The 14603-nt window shown below is 40.2% G+C and overlaps 2 protein-coding genes across 3 annotated transcripts in view; one reads left to right on the forward strand and one right to left on the reverse strand.

The window, feature by feature from the left end:
* Polr1a (RNA polymerase I subunit A) overlaps nucleotides 1-6827 on the reverse strand; it is a 95925-nt gene extending 89098 nt beyond the window's left edge. For both annotated transcript variants that reach the window (XR_780520.3, XM_010625676.3), the window contains exons 1-3: nucleotides 6665-6827; nucleotides 1673-1877; nucleotides 295-444 (exon numbers count right to left, since the gene is read on the reverse strand). Coding sequence is in view for 1 of the 2 variants with exons in the window: in XM_010625676.3 (XP_010623978.1) it covers nucleotides 295-444; nucleotides 1673-1877; nucleotides 6665-6741 (432 nt within the window). In the remaining variant the exon portion in view is untranslated. The remainder of the gene's footprint in view (nucleotides 1-294; nucleotides 445-1672; nucleotides 1878-6664) is intronic.
* A 290-nt stretch (nucleotides 6828-7117) lies between these two features.
* The window catches only part of Ptcd3 (pentatricopeptide repeat domain 3), a 26256-nt gene continuing 18770 nt past the window's right edge, over nucleotides 7118-14603 (forward strand). The window contains exons 1-4 of the mRNA XM_010625675.2: nucleotides 7118-7253; nucleotides 9483-9535; nucleotides 9624-9660; nucleotides 12626-12671. Of these exons, the coding sequence (XP_010623977.1) occupies nucleotides 7150-7253; nucleotides 9483-9535; nucleotides 9624-9660; nucleotides 12626-12671 (240 nt within the window). The 5' untranslated portion in view covers nucleotides 7118-7149. The remainder of the gene's footprint in view (nucleotides 7254-9482; nucleotides 9536-9623; nucleotides 9661-12625; nucleotides 12672-14603) is intronic.

The following is a 14603-nucleotide window of genomic DNA, read 5'->3' on the forward strand; positions in this document are numbered from 1 at the left end:
ACCCCCAAAAAAAAAAAAAAAAAAAAAAAAAAAAAAAAAAAGAATAAAAATGTCAGTACTGAATAAAATAGCCTTTCAGTGTTGTTTTCATTAACATCTATTCAATTTCTCTTATAGTTTCAGGTTTTTTAAAATCTAATTATATAGCCTGTAAGGGGCTATCTGCACAGGTTATCTCTCACACGAGTCACATTCTGGTGACTACTAGGGTCGCAATTAGGAACAAAATACAAGCATCTCTTACTCCCCATTAGTTGGCTTTCCTGATTTCTATGACCACCATTATCCACCTACCCTGGTCAGAATTCGCTCCAGTTCGTAGACTGCTTGTAGGGCCCCAACTTCCAGAACTTTCAGCTGGCAGACAAGGAGGTGAATCACAGCCCGGGGACAGGTCAGCATGTGGCAGTTTAAACAGGAACCTCGGAGCAGCAGGTAAAGTTTCTAAAGAGAAAAGATAAAAAGAAACAGGACATAAGAGATATAGCACTCATGGTGATTTTGTGTACTCCTGAGATTTTTCTTTCTGTAGTCTGTTTGCTCTTTTGACCTATGTAGAAAGGTCTTTTTGACTCTAAGAATTTAAAATATTCCTCTATGGCTTCTTTCTTTTTCTTTTTTGAAACAGGGTCTTGCTAGAGTTCAGGGTGGCCTTGAACTCACTGCGTAGTCTAGGCTGGCTTCCAACTTGTGGTGATCCTCCTGCTTCAGCCTCCTGAGTGCTGGGATTACACATGTGCCATCACCATGCCTGGTCCACGGTTTTACTTTAATCCATTAAAATGTGAAATTTACTTACGGTGAGACAGGGAGTTACTTTTCTCTTGTACCAACTACTTAACTAAGGTAATAACCTTTTTTTAACAGGTTTAACAGCTAAATCACGTCTATGTACACCAACAAGGAGCTTTAAAAAACACTTCCAGAGGCTATATCTACTGATAATAAAACCTAAACCCACAAAAGTGGGACTTTAGCCAGTAACTTTGCTTTGATCTGATGGGCTTTTGGGGGCGCTGCTTCTCCTGCCACCAAGTAAGACTCTACAGATCCACATTAAGAGATCTGAGGCCTTGAGAACACTCAAGTTTTCTCTGTTTTCAGAGAGTTGCCACCCAAGTTTGTGAAAGGCACAAAGTCTGTGGAACAAAAGGTTCAAGGGATAAATCTGAACATTTTCCCTCATGTGAATAGAATCAAGCTGGAACTCTTCTCAACTGGAAACAATTGAAATTTGTTTAATCAGAGGTATGAGGAAGGTCAAAGTTAACAGGCCAAGCATCACCAATCCAAAAAGCTCCAGAACACAGAACTTGAGCACTAACATAGCACCACATGGAGAGCATTTGACTCCTGACCTCATGTGATGGGTCACAGCCCAAATGCAGGTACATGAGAAATACCATATAAAATTGGGTTCCATCACCAAGATATCTCAGGATTACAGGCAACTATTTCAAAATCTATAAAATTCTGAAATCAAAAACATTTCTCGTTTCAAGCGCTGTAGATAACTCAAGCTGTATTTGGCTCTCCCAGGTTTTCTATCTCTTTCTAGAGACTGCTTTAACACAAAGCATCTAGAGTTTAACCTTCCCAGATACATTCTGTGGGAAGAACGGTGACCTTCACAATCCCACCAGTAGCCCTGAGACCCACACACAGTACATACATCAAAGAGGAGAGGGTTGTACACCATGAGTGGGAGCTCAATGTGGCCCAGGTGCCCAGAGCAATTGTTGAAATCTTGTACACAGGTAGAGCACACCTCTTTGGAATCTGCAGGGCCCAGTGCTAAATCGTACAGACCATTTGCTGATGGGTTCCCCAGGCTGTCCAGGTACCGAGGGTTTGTAATGGATTTAACACTTAATTTCCTAAAGAGATAAAAAAGAAAAAGAGAGAACTGAGGTTATCAACCTTGCTGATGTTTGCTTTTCAGAATTTACAAAACTGTTCTCAAGTGATTATTGAGTGTGTTTACTCTGACACATCTGACAGTTCTGGGGGCAAAATCTCTCATAGTCCTTACCACCATACCCCAACACCTATGCAGGGCTAGCACACATCAGTTACTCCGTATTATCAGTGACATTCACATTGTTAACACAAAATACTCAACATTCACAACTTTAAGGAGGAGAGGGTTTATTCTGACTCACAGTTTTTAGTGAATTCAGTCCACGGTCAGTGGGAACCTAAGCAGAAATGACATGGCAGAGGGCATGGTGGAAGACAGCTGCTCATTTCATGGCAGCCAGGAAACAGAGACAAAAAAGAAGAGCCCAGGTACAAGAATATGTCCTTCTAGGTGATGTCCTTAGCGACCTACCTCCAACCAGGCCCCACCCCCTGCCAACATACTCAGCTGCTAAAATTCTCATTGGATGAACCCACTGATGAGTACAGTACCCACATGATCTAATCAGCCTTCAAACACATGACATTTCTGGGGCACATTTTAGATCTAAGCTGTAACCGCAAATATCGCTAAATAAGAATAGCAAAATTTTCAAAAATAATTTGTAGCAGTATTTGCACCAAGTGCATTGGCCAACTTTTTATAAAAAGGGCTTATGTATGTATTACATGCTGAATGCTTTATAAGCAGCATTATTTACTTGGTCTTGAAATTACTTCTTGGCTAAGATTAAGTGTACTCTTGGTCTTAGCTTTCTGAGATAAGCACCACTGTATGTATTTTTCAGAGGAGGAAAAGAAGGCTTAAAGTAGTTGGGTGATTTAATCCAAGTGATGCAGCCAGAATGTGAGGAAAGCAGGACCTAACTCCAAAACCCAAACAGCTCAATGAAAGAGATGTACAATAACCCTTGTAATCAGAACTACCATATCTAAGAAAATTAATACTCAAAAGTTTTAAGAAGCAGAACTTGCTTTTCAAAAGGTTTCATCACATCTTATGTTGTTTTTTTTCAGGGGGGGGGTTTATCAGGAATCGAACTCAGGACCTTGTGTTTGCTAGGCAGGTACAGCACCACTGAGCTACACACCCGGCCCCTTATGTATGGTTTAATGGGGGCTCCTAAAGGACAGCTGCATAAATAGTCATGCACTACCTATAGAAATTTCTGTCAAAAATGGGCTGCACATTCAATGATACACACTGTTGAGTGTAGGTGAGTAGCAGGCTATGCCATCTAGGATTGTGTATTTATACTCGATGTTTCACAAGATGAAATCACTGATGCACTTCTTAGAATGCATCTTTTTCACCAAATGACACATGACTATATTATTGCAAAGGCTACTTTGTTTTTCAAAACTTTTCTAATTTAGAAAATAAAGCTAAGAACAAAGAAATCATCCCAATCTCGCATCCCACTGGAAACCAACATAAAAACAGTGCTAAGTTATCCATGAAGGTAACGTATATATTGAGTATAACTAAGTGTACTAAGAGTACAACTAAGCTGTTCTAACCTGGGCCATTCTACAATGCAAAATCAGGGCCATTCTGAAAGTCAGGCTACCTTTAGGCAGGTCTACTGCAACGGCTCTCATTGATATAGTTGCAAATTTCATCAGAAACTTTAATCTGATGTTATGTGTGGTCTCTTCACACAAACGTGAGGTCCACCTGCAACCCTGAACTGGGTAACACTGAACTACTTAGCTTTCTTGTTTTTCCCTCTTTTTGAAACCGTAATTAGGGGCCAGGGATTTAGCTCAGTGGTTCTGGCACCTGCCCTGAAAGCTCAAGGATTTGAGTTTGATCCCCAACACCAAAACAAACAAACAAACAAAATGTGGGGTAAAATCATAATTAAACATACATAGAACTTAACTTTTTAAAAGTATAGTTGAATGGTATTAAGTACACTCACATTGTGTTACCATCACAATCATCAAACTCCACAACTCTTTTCATCCTGCAAAACTGAAATCTATACCCATTATACAATTAATTCCTCATTCCTCTCTCCCCATCACCCAGCAACCACCATTTTGCTGTTTCAATTCATTTGAACCCTCTAAGTACCTTATGGAAGGGGGATCATATACTACTGTGCTTTTGTGAGTGGCTTATTACATTCAACCTAATGTCCTCAAGGTTCATCCACATTGCAAATGGCTTGTATCAGAATTTTCCTGCTTTTTAGAGCTAAATAATATTCTATTGTGTACCTTGTACCACTGGATGGGACTGCGCCATGCTGTCTAATGGGACAGTTGTGCATGTACCACAGGAGTGGCTTAAGCTGGCAGGTATGCAACACATTTAAATCAGTCTCCAGGCAGTGAAACATATGAATTATGGTCCATCATGAATGTATTAGAAGATAACACAAAAAAAATACAGTGCCTCGAACAACTTGTTGTCTCTCTTGGCTGGGGTAGAAGAAAGTCCCTCAGAGTATTTATTATAAGAGGGTAAGGGTAACCAATAAGGATTCTACTGCAGGGTATGCAGTTTAAGAACAACAAACTTGGGCTTGAGAATGACCCCTGTCAGTTCCTAGAGAGAATATTTTATTCTCTGAACTTGAATTTCTTTTCCTGTGACCTTTTCCTGTAGCACTATCATAAATGGTTGTAGCAAGGATTCACAGTGCCAAGTGCTAAGTACAGAACTCCTCATGCACTCAACAAATACATATTGCCTACTTGCTTACATACTGTGTGCCAGATAGATTTGGGTGCTGCAGAACTAGAAAAGATTTCTATGCTTATAGACTTTACGTTCCATTGGAAGAAGAGAAGAAAAACAACCCCTGTCACCCCCCACACACATATAATAAATTAGGTATATAGTCTTCAGATAGCAGAAAGTGCTTGGACAAAAATAATGCAGGAGAGGGAAAGAATAACGTGGACCAGTGACCAGAAAAGCTGTCACCAAAGAGACAGTTGAGCAAAAGCCTAAAGGAGATGAAGAAGCAAGCCCTGCAATCATCAGGCCAAGAACTTTATAAGAAGCAAGCAGTGCAAACATCCCAAGGTGGGTGTGTGCCAGTGTGTTCAGGGTCAGCAAGGCAGTCAGGGTGACTGGAATTGAGGTGAGGCTGGGGCCAGAATGACCCTACCAGGTCACCTGGCTTTTACTCTGAGTCAGAAAGCTACTAAAGCCTAACACTATAAAAGCAGCATTATTCAAATTTCTCAACCTTAGATCAAAAAAAGGTCTACAATGTTTGTCATGGTCCATACTGTTTTCTGTTTGAAAACTACAATTATCTTTCTTTTTAGTACTGGGGATTGAACTCGGGACCTTGTGCTTGCGAGGCAGGCAGCAGCACCACTGAGCTAAATCCCTGGCCCTATGATTATCTTTTTAAAAATTCAAGCAACCAAAAACATTTCTGCTTTTGGATGATTCTTTATAAACTATGTTAAGAAGGTATCCTTTATCCAAGGGAAACAGAAAACCTTTGGAGGATTTTAAGAGTAACATATGAAGCTAGGCATGGCAGCACACACCTGTGAAGCCAGCACTTGGGAGACTGAGGCAGGAGGTTCCACCATGAGTTCGAGGCCAGTCTGGGCTACATCAGTGATTTCAAGGCCAGACTGAACTATCAGTGAGACCCTGTCTCAAAACAAACAAACAAACAAACAAAAAAAGAGTGACAGATAAATACACATTTTGGAAGACTAATTTTGACAGCAGTGTGTAGGATGAACTGAATAGGTATGGGGGTGATTTAAACATGTAAGAGCCTGCTTTTCGGCACTGGCAATAGGGGTGAAAAGGAGGGTATAAAGTATGAAACATAAATATAATACATAGCAAGAGCCCCCAAAATGTTAGGAAAATGAGGTTTAAAATTAGACAGACTTTTCCCATTTCTAGTGACCATTTTACACTAGACTAGACACACCGTTTTTGGAAAGGCAAGTTCCTCTTCAGTTTGGGGGGGGTGTTGAATTTTTGATATATCAGTTTAGGATCTCTCTGAAATTTAAGTAAAGATATCTAGAAAACAGCTAAGTAATTGGAAATTCACCAAGAAATCAGAAAAAGACTTTGGCCCGAAGATTTAAATTTGGATGTATCCATCATAAAAGTGATGAGTTTCTAGAGACAATATTTAGTACAAGAATAGGACAGGACCTCAAGGATCACGGACCATGTTCCCCGACATGTGAACACCCAGCTTAGTACCTGGCAAATAGAGGACGCTCAATAACATTTTGTGGGTTGATAGCTTGACAGAGGGAAGGAGACAGGAAAAAGTATAGCAGAAATAGCAGAAAGTAAGATCCTGGGAGACGGCAGTTTCAAGAGTGTGGTGAAGAGCGTCAAATGATACCGAGATCAAAATGAGGTCTAACGAGAGTTCCCGTGATTTAGTAACTAGGCGGAAAATAGAGCGGGGATCATGCTCTATCGATTGAACTGAGACTTAAAGGATAATCAATATTCAGACAAGAGGAAATTACGCTTCAATGGCCGCGTGTATTACAGTACAGTAATTCCACAAACGCTGGTTAATTAAGGAGGAGACGAGCGGGTGATAAAAGTAGTACTGCGGGGCAGCCCTGACCCCCGCGTCGTACAAGAGGCAGGACACGTGGGCCCAGGAACGTCGCTGGGTCCGCAGGCCCCCAGCAGGGGACACGCGTCAGACAACCATGCCCTTCACCTATAAGCTGGCGGCGCCCACCTGAAGACTACAGATCTCCACACTTCCCAACTCCTTACTTGAGCTCTTCAGCCGAATACATCCCGAAGGAAATGCCCTGCAGCCGCCGCCAGGGCACGTTCTTGGAGCCCAACATCCTTCGAGTTTTGAGATCCGACACCTAGAAGGAGATGTTCCAGTTCACCACCCGCAAATTCTTAACTCAGCCTCTAGCCAGGAACACGTGATTCAAACTGCGCCTGCGCACGGGAAACGCAGGACGAAATCACTTCTGTGGGGGGAGGAAAGTATTTTTTTTCCAGGACTTTTACCTCTTTTTATTTTGAAAACATTTAAATATATATGTCATTAAAATAATAGTTTGAGAAATTTTTTTCAAGACAAATGAGGAGCACTGAGCCTTTAACTGCTAAAACAGTCATTCCAACATTGAGGTGGCAACCTCCCATTTCCAGTTGTATGTTCTTCGCCCACTCCCCCCTCCCTCAATGACGCTAAAGGTCGAGGGCGTGCCTTCCCAACGTGCTCTGCGAAGAAATGAAAGATGGCGGCTCTATCCTCTGCTAGTTGGCTGCGGGTCCGCAGCTGGCTTCGCTTGCCGCTCACTGGTCGGCGGGTAGGTGTGTGTGAACCGTCACACAGTTGCAGGTAAGAGAAATTTGGGGGATCCTTAAGAAAGACGCGAGGATGAACTTAGTCCTACGTTCTGAGAAGTGGATTTAGGCGGGATGTTACGGTGTGCGCATGCGAGTTCTCGCGGCTGCTGGTCCCCTAGGGCGAGCACGGGGAACCAGTGACTTGAAAAACAGTAGAAGTACAAAAAACATATATTCTTTAGGGAGTTATGTTATTTACAATACCTTTAAGTTAGAATTGCTCGCAAAACTAGAACCCTGCCCTCGTGAAGGTTACATTCTAATAAATACGATTAATACCATAAAAAAAAAAATCCGCCCTTGCTCATTTTAACCCAGCCTGAGAAGAACGAGGAAGGGTCATGGATTTTTCGGAAATGTTAGGCAGCCCTTGAATGTCACTGTGCCGGATGGTGTGAATTTGGGTCAAGTAAATGATCAGATTCTCTTGAATCTCCCACACACGCGTGTTTTGAATCTGTGGTAGTTACAACTTGGAACAAGTATCATCTGTATGTTATTTTTATTACTACAGTGTTCATGTGAAAATGAGAGCAATCATGTAGGTTTTTTTTTTTAAGGGCTTCAAAACCTTATTTTTTAAGTCTTATTTACATTTTACTTTTTGAGTACTGAGGGTTGAATCCATGGCTTGTGCAATGAGCTACATCCCCAGACTCAAAAGTTTTTTATTCCAAGACAGTATCTTCCTAAATTGTTAGTTACTCAGGTTGAGTCAAACTAGATATCCTCTCAGAGTACTGGGACTACAAGTGTGTGCTACCGCACCCAGCTTTTGTTTTATTTATGTAAAATTTTTGATGTTGGAGATTGAATCCAGGGCCTCCTGTATTGTGAATTACACACTACCACTGAGCTAAACCCTCAACCCAGGGAAAACCTGATGGGGGAGGGTGCCAGGGATCGAACTCAGAACCTCGTGCTTTCGAGGCAGGTGCAGTGCCACTGAGCTAAATCCCCAGCCCGAAAACCTAATTTTAGATTTAGTGTTTGCAGTGTCTGCCTTTCCTCCAGTTGGATGTTAGTAGACAAATAGTTTTGAGTGGATAACCATGAGAAAAAATTGTGGAAAATAAGATGCGTAGTTTACAATAAATATTTTATATGTACTTTCTCTCAGTTCCTCTTAAAACACTTCACCTGATATTGCAGACGCTTTTTTTTGAGGGTCTCCCTATGTAGTTCAGGCTGGTTTTGAACTTGTGGCAGTCCTCCTGCCTCGGCCTCCTAAGTTCTGGGATGCACCACCGCCTGGCTGCCGAAGCCTTTATGCAGTGCATTTTAGTCCTCTGTTCCAGGCTGTGTTTAGTGTTGACATTTATCTACCCATTTTCTTTGCCTGACAGCAACATCCTTACCTCAGCTTTTATTCTTCCCTGTCCTGATGTTACAAGAAACATATGGAGTGATATGTAAGAGTTGATCTCTTTGTGAAGAGAATAGTAAAATTGTTTTAAAATGATGCCTGAGACCAGATGTAGTGGAGGGAGTATTTTTTATTTTTTAGTGTAATGACATCTCAGTTTTCTGAATTGTACTAATGCCATTTACCAAGGGAATATACAAGGTGATATTAATCGTGGCCATTATCTTGGTGTCACTGACTGTATTTTTAGTGTCATCAGAATATTGTAAAACTCATTTGTCGGGGCTGGGAATTTAGCTCAGTGGTTCTGGCACCTGCCTCGCAAGGGCCCGAGTTGGGTCCCTGGTACCAAAAAATACCTCCCAAAAACCAACAATAAAACTCATTTGTGGGGGCTGGGAATTTAGCTCACTGGTTCTGGCACCTGCCTCGCAAGGTCCCTGGTACCACAAAACAAAACAAAACAAAACCCCCAAAACAACCATAAAACTCATTTGTGGGGCAGTGGTTCTATATTTAAAGTTTTTTGTGCTTGAGCCTCTAGGAACATTATAGCAATTCTAAGTATAAATTATGTCTTTTGTATTTGATACATTCTTGATTATTGAAGGATGTGAAATAAAAACCTTGGGTGAAGTGGAGCTGGTCTTTATTGTCGGGGCACTATGTATGTAAGAGCATGAGCAGTAATATTGAACAAGCTCTTTGGGCTGTATTTTCTCATATATGTTGGCCTGAGTTATCCAGTCTATTTTATCCATGGTAATTGGAACATTGGATTTCAAAATGGGTAGAAGTAGAGGTGAGCTGGTAACTTCACTCAGGAGTATTAGCTGAAGCTTTCATTTTTTGCAGAGGTTATTCTGGAAATACAGCTTGCCCAGAGGTTGGAGGAACTGACATAACAGGTATATTAAGTATTGAAATAGTTCCACTTTTTTATCAAGACATGGTAGTAGTAATATTACGAATCTGATTTGTTTTTTTCTCATTAAGGAATTGAAGAAGTAGTAATTCCAAAAAAGAAAACTTGGTGAGTATTTGATGGGTGTTCATTCAGCAAGTTGTTGCATGCTTATTGAGGAAAACATAGAGGTCAGATCAGCAGGAATCAGTGACAAGAAGAGGAATGGAGGGCCAGGGATTTAGCTCAGTGATTACGCTTCCTGCCTTGCAAGTGCAAGGTCTAGAGATTGATCCCTGGTACCAAAAAAAAAAAGAAGAAAAAGAAGAGCAATGGAAAGAGGGAAGCGGTGAAGCGGAATGCTGGGGGGGTTGGGTTTCAAGGACATAAAGGAAGAAGGTGGAGGGTATAAGAGGAGTAACATTTACTTAAAAGGTGTGGTGGCGCACGCCTATAATCCCACCACTTGAGAAGCTGAGGCAGGAGGATTGCTTCGCTCATTCTAAGCCAGCCTGAACTACATAGTGAGACCCTATCTCCGAAAAAAAGATGTGGATCTCAAATTTTCGCTTTTCACTCATCGGAGAGCTCCTTGGACAAATTGCCTTATCTCATTTATTCAACATTTGTTGTATGTGTAAGAAGTAAAACCTCAATGAAGTACTTATGGTTTGATTTTATTGAATACTTAAAGTCCCCTTAAATAAAAGTCAAGTTTTAGGATTCTAAGTCTAACCTCAAAACTCGTGTTCCTTTAAAAAAATTTTTTTTGGGGGGGGTACCAGGGATCGAACTTGGGACTTTGCGCTCACGAGGCAGGAGGCAGAACCACTGAGCTAAATCCCCGGCCCCCCCCAAATTTTTTAATTATAAAAGTAATTAATGATTATTGCTAAAGAGAAGATAGGATAAATCCAACATGAAGAAAGGAAATAAAATTACAATTCCACTACACAGAAGTAAATTGCTTAGCTTCTTTGCATAATGTACAGTTTGGATAATGATAGTACCTACCTCAAAGGACTGTATCAGCATTTTGAACAGTATCTTTCGCATAGAGCTTGATTATAGCTGTTTTAAATTTTGGGATATAACCTCACCTATTTTTATATAAGGTATACATACACATTTAGTTTAGGATTGAATTGTTAGATTGCTCTACTTTTAATATTTAGTATTTCATTAGGGTTATAATTCCTAAGCCCAAACTATTACCTGTCCCTTTACCTAAAACAAGTGTGTTGATCCCTGATGCATTGCCCCTTATTACCTTCTATGGAATCTGTGCTTTCAGACCTGGAAGAATTCTTGTAGGCCATAATTTCTCATGCTTTATTTTAGAGATCAAACATTTTTTTTCTCCAGGACTCAGGGCTTCTGCACTGAGCTGTAAATCCCTGGCCCTTTTAAAATATTTTACTTTTTTTGAGACTATGTGTGTCTAACCAAGTTGCCTAGACTGGGCTCAAACCTCCTCCCTTGGCTTCTCAGAGTGCTGGGATTATAGGTGTGCACTACCACACCTGGCTTAGGACAAGCAGCTCTTAAGGTTCTGGTTTCCACACAGGTACCATAAAAGATTTTAGTAACTTGTCAGTAGTCACTGTGCATTTTCTTATACAAGTATGACATGAAAAGGGCAGTGTTTTGATTCAGTAAATCTAAATTATGTATAGTTACTTCAGAGAAATGGGCAGCCCAGTTTTGGTTAGTATATATTAAAAATGCAAATTAGGGGAAACCCACTTTCCAGTCCCCCTTTTGTCTCTCTTAGACCAAAGCTTTCTTTCCCTCAATAAATTTTTCCTACTCTTTAAAAAAAATGCAAATTAAAGACTACCAGATTAGCAAGAAGAAGATGTTGAGTGGCTTAAATAGATTTGTTACTAGAGCATTGCTGGCAGGAAATTTGACCTAGTCAAATTTAAAATATACATGTTTACTGCTTAGAAGGAACACTTGCATATAAGCCCAGAGAGATATGTATGAAACTGTTCTTCATGATTTGGGAGTAGTAATTTAAAACACTTTAAATGCTCATGGTGAGTGAATAGTAAAAAAATAAATGTTACAGTGTAACATATAATGAATTACTTAGATCTTTGTGTAGTGATGATGATGGTATAGTCAAACTTAACAGAAACAGTGACACTTTTTTATGGTGATATGTGTGTGAAAAAAATACCATTAAAAGATCTGAAAATACAAATAAACTCATGGTAGAGTCGGGTCACAGGATGACACTTGATACTTTACCTTAACCCTTTAAACCTGGCTTGTTTCTTAAAGATAGTATATTCATTGTGATTTATTTTTTAAAATAACCCTTTTTAAAAAAAGAACTAGTGAGTAATATGTCAGTTTTTCACTGGCATTTGTTTATTATGTTAGGGATGTGTGCTAATTTGGTTAAAGTTATAGCTGTCTTGGAAATGCCATACATTAGATATAATAAAGAAGTAAAAGTAGATTTTAAACCAGATATCTCATTTGTCATTTATGCTCTGAAACTTTTTGGTTCAGTGACAAAGGTGCAGTACACAGCTGACCTGTAGTTCTTGCCAGTAGGTTACATATGGTTGAAGGGCTCCACACCAGGAGGATGTACTAGAGTCTGTGAGAATTCAGGAAAGATGCATGTGATAGTCTTTCATGGGTCCTGGAGGCTCTGATCCAATAGGTCCAGAGTGGAGCTTGTTGTTTATTCTCATCAATGCCTGAGTTAAGTGTCTCTAATTTGGATAGTAAAGGCAAGATTAGTCCAGAAACCTGCGGTAAGAATGTGTAGGAAAGTAGATAGGAGGAGGTCAGCGAGATAGTTTTATGAAGTGGGAGTAAGAATCACTAGCTCTGGGTGGTGATGTTAGGGACCAGGCAAAGCAAACACACAAGAGAATATTCACTTTCAGGAAAATGAACCAGACATTTCTTGCTTCCAATCTTGTTATTAGTCTAGTGGGCCTGAGAGATTAAGTACCAGCTGAAAGTCAGCCCTGAGCTGTCATTGGCTGAGACACTGTGACAGTAGAAATGCCTGTTTACTTTGTGAGTATGAAGATCCCTGACAAGGTTAACATGTGATTGCTATTTCTAGGGATAAAGTGGCTGTTCTTCAGGCACTTGCATCCACAGTAAACAGGGTAAGTAGGATTTTGTTTTTAGTTAACTCAGCTAATAACACATTTAATGTTCATCTGTCTTTCTTATTCACTATTTTAACACTATCTGTCCTCTCCTACTTCAACCTCCTACAGACCATTCTCAGTTCAAGAGTGATTTCTCATTTTTGTGTTTAGAATAAAAACTGAAGTACCCCTACCAGGGATCCTAGAGCCTACATGATCTATGCCCCCATTACTTCTTTGACCATATCCACTCCTGTGTCCCTTGCTTACTCTGCTCTAGCCACATTGGCTTCCCTGCCATTTCTCAGCAGGCAGATTCCTTAGATATACACATATATTGTTACCTAATCTCTATACTATATTTTATGAGATTTTCCACTAGTGTTGTAAGCTCTGTGAAGAAGTAAACATTTTTGTCTCTTGTCTCTGGTAACAAGAATAATGGCTAACACATAGGAAGAATTTAATTGTAAATGAATCAATGATTATTGCAGTAGGAGATACTAGAGTAGATGGAGAGTATTAAGGAGCTAGAATTGGCTGAACCTGATTACTGGTTAGTTGAAGGGAATATAACATAAGAAGAGGGTCTCTGCAGTTCACTGAGACAATGATTGAAAGTTTCTCCCAATGTCAGGGAAGTTAGTTCATATTGAATTGTCTGAAGTATAGAACCAGACTGGAGAAGGTGTTTCTCAGAGCCTATGGAAGATTTAGGAGAAAAATTGGCAGACTGATAGGAAGAGTGAGTGTAGTAAGTTAAAAGGAGGTAAGTAAGTAGAGTCTTAAGCAGGTGTCTTCTTAAATAACAGTGATGGTAAAGATCAAGCCCAGACTTGGGCTACAGGTTGAGAATAGTAAAGTAGTAAACCAGGGCAGTTAACCTATGAAGTACTATGTCTGGCTTACTTCACCTTATCTGCTACATCTTGGTACCGAGTGATATAGCCACATGAAACAAGCCTTGACTGAGTGATAAAGATTTTGAAAGTGGCTGCAGAAAACTAGGACAAGTGAAAAATAAATAGCCTCTAGGCCCTGGGGTATGATCCGCTTTCCTGAGCTCCGGCCTCAGGAGACTCTCAAGTCTGTAGGAAAAGAAAGACATCAAGGGCACAGTCAAGAAATTCAGGATATAGCTGAGTTCTGAGTATGAAACAAGAGTTCCAGGGGGCCCAGGTAGCCTTGTGCAGCTGCTAAGGAGACAGAAGTAATTGTGGATCAGTTTGTACTGCTGTGTTGATTTTGCCAAGGGTAAGGGGAAAATTTGTTGTTTATTTTTATTTTGAGTGAGGGTCTCACTAAGTTGCCCATACTGGGCTTGAACTCTTTGATCCACTTACCTCAGCCTGTGCCACCACTCCCAGCTGAAATGGTTATAAGAATTATAGAGTTTTGAGCAACAGAACACTGGAAGACAGCTGTTGTTCACACCTGAGAGGGCCCGATATTTCCTGTGTTTAGAATGAAGTTTTTGGATGAAGTTGAGCTTGGATGGACAATGGCCAGGCTTTGAAGGAAATCTGTACTAGGAAACTGGTGCCAGGATTAATTTAGAGGCTTCTTACCTAGAGTTGAAAATAGCAGTAGTTCTTACAAATAGCAGATTTAAATCTTAAGAATGGGCCAATGGAGTTTCAACTGTTTTTTGGTTTATTTTTACGTAATCATAGGCAAGTCTCTCAGGACAACAGTATGGTATCTATTAATATATTTTGTGTCTTTTTCTCTCATTTGTGTATACACACAAAACTACATGTTCTTGAATGTAACATGCATAATTAAAGCCTATTTTACAGAATTTGGGATCATTACCAAAACTCATAAGGGCTTAATAAAAACAGCTTAAATGGTGTCTGGGGCCAGGGATTTAGCTCAGTGGTTCTGCAGCCTGCCTGGTAAGCACAGGGTCCCTAGTTTGATCCCTGGTACCAAAAAAAAAAAAAA

This window comes from Fukomys damarensis, unplaced genomic scaffold (genome assembly GCF_012274545.1).
Source record: "Fukomys damarensis isolate Sample0158 unplaced genomic scaffold, DMR_v1.0_HiC HiC_scaffold_2, whole genome shotgun sequence".
NCBI classification, from domain to species: domain Eukaryota; kingdom Metazoa; phylum Chordata; class Mammalia; order Rodentia; family Bathyergidae; genus Fukomys; species Fukomys damarensis.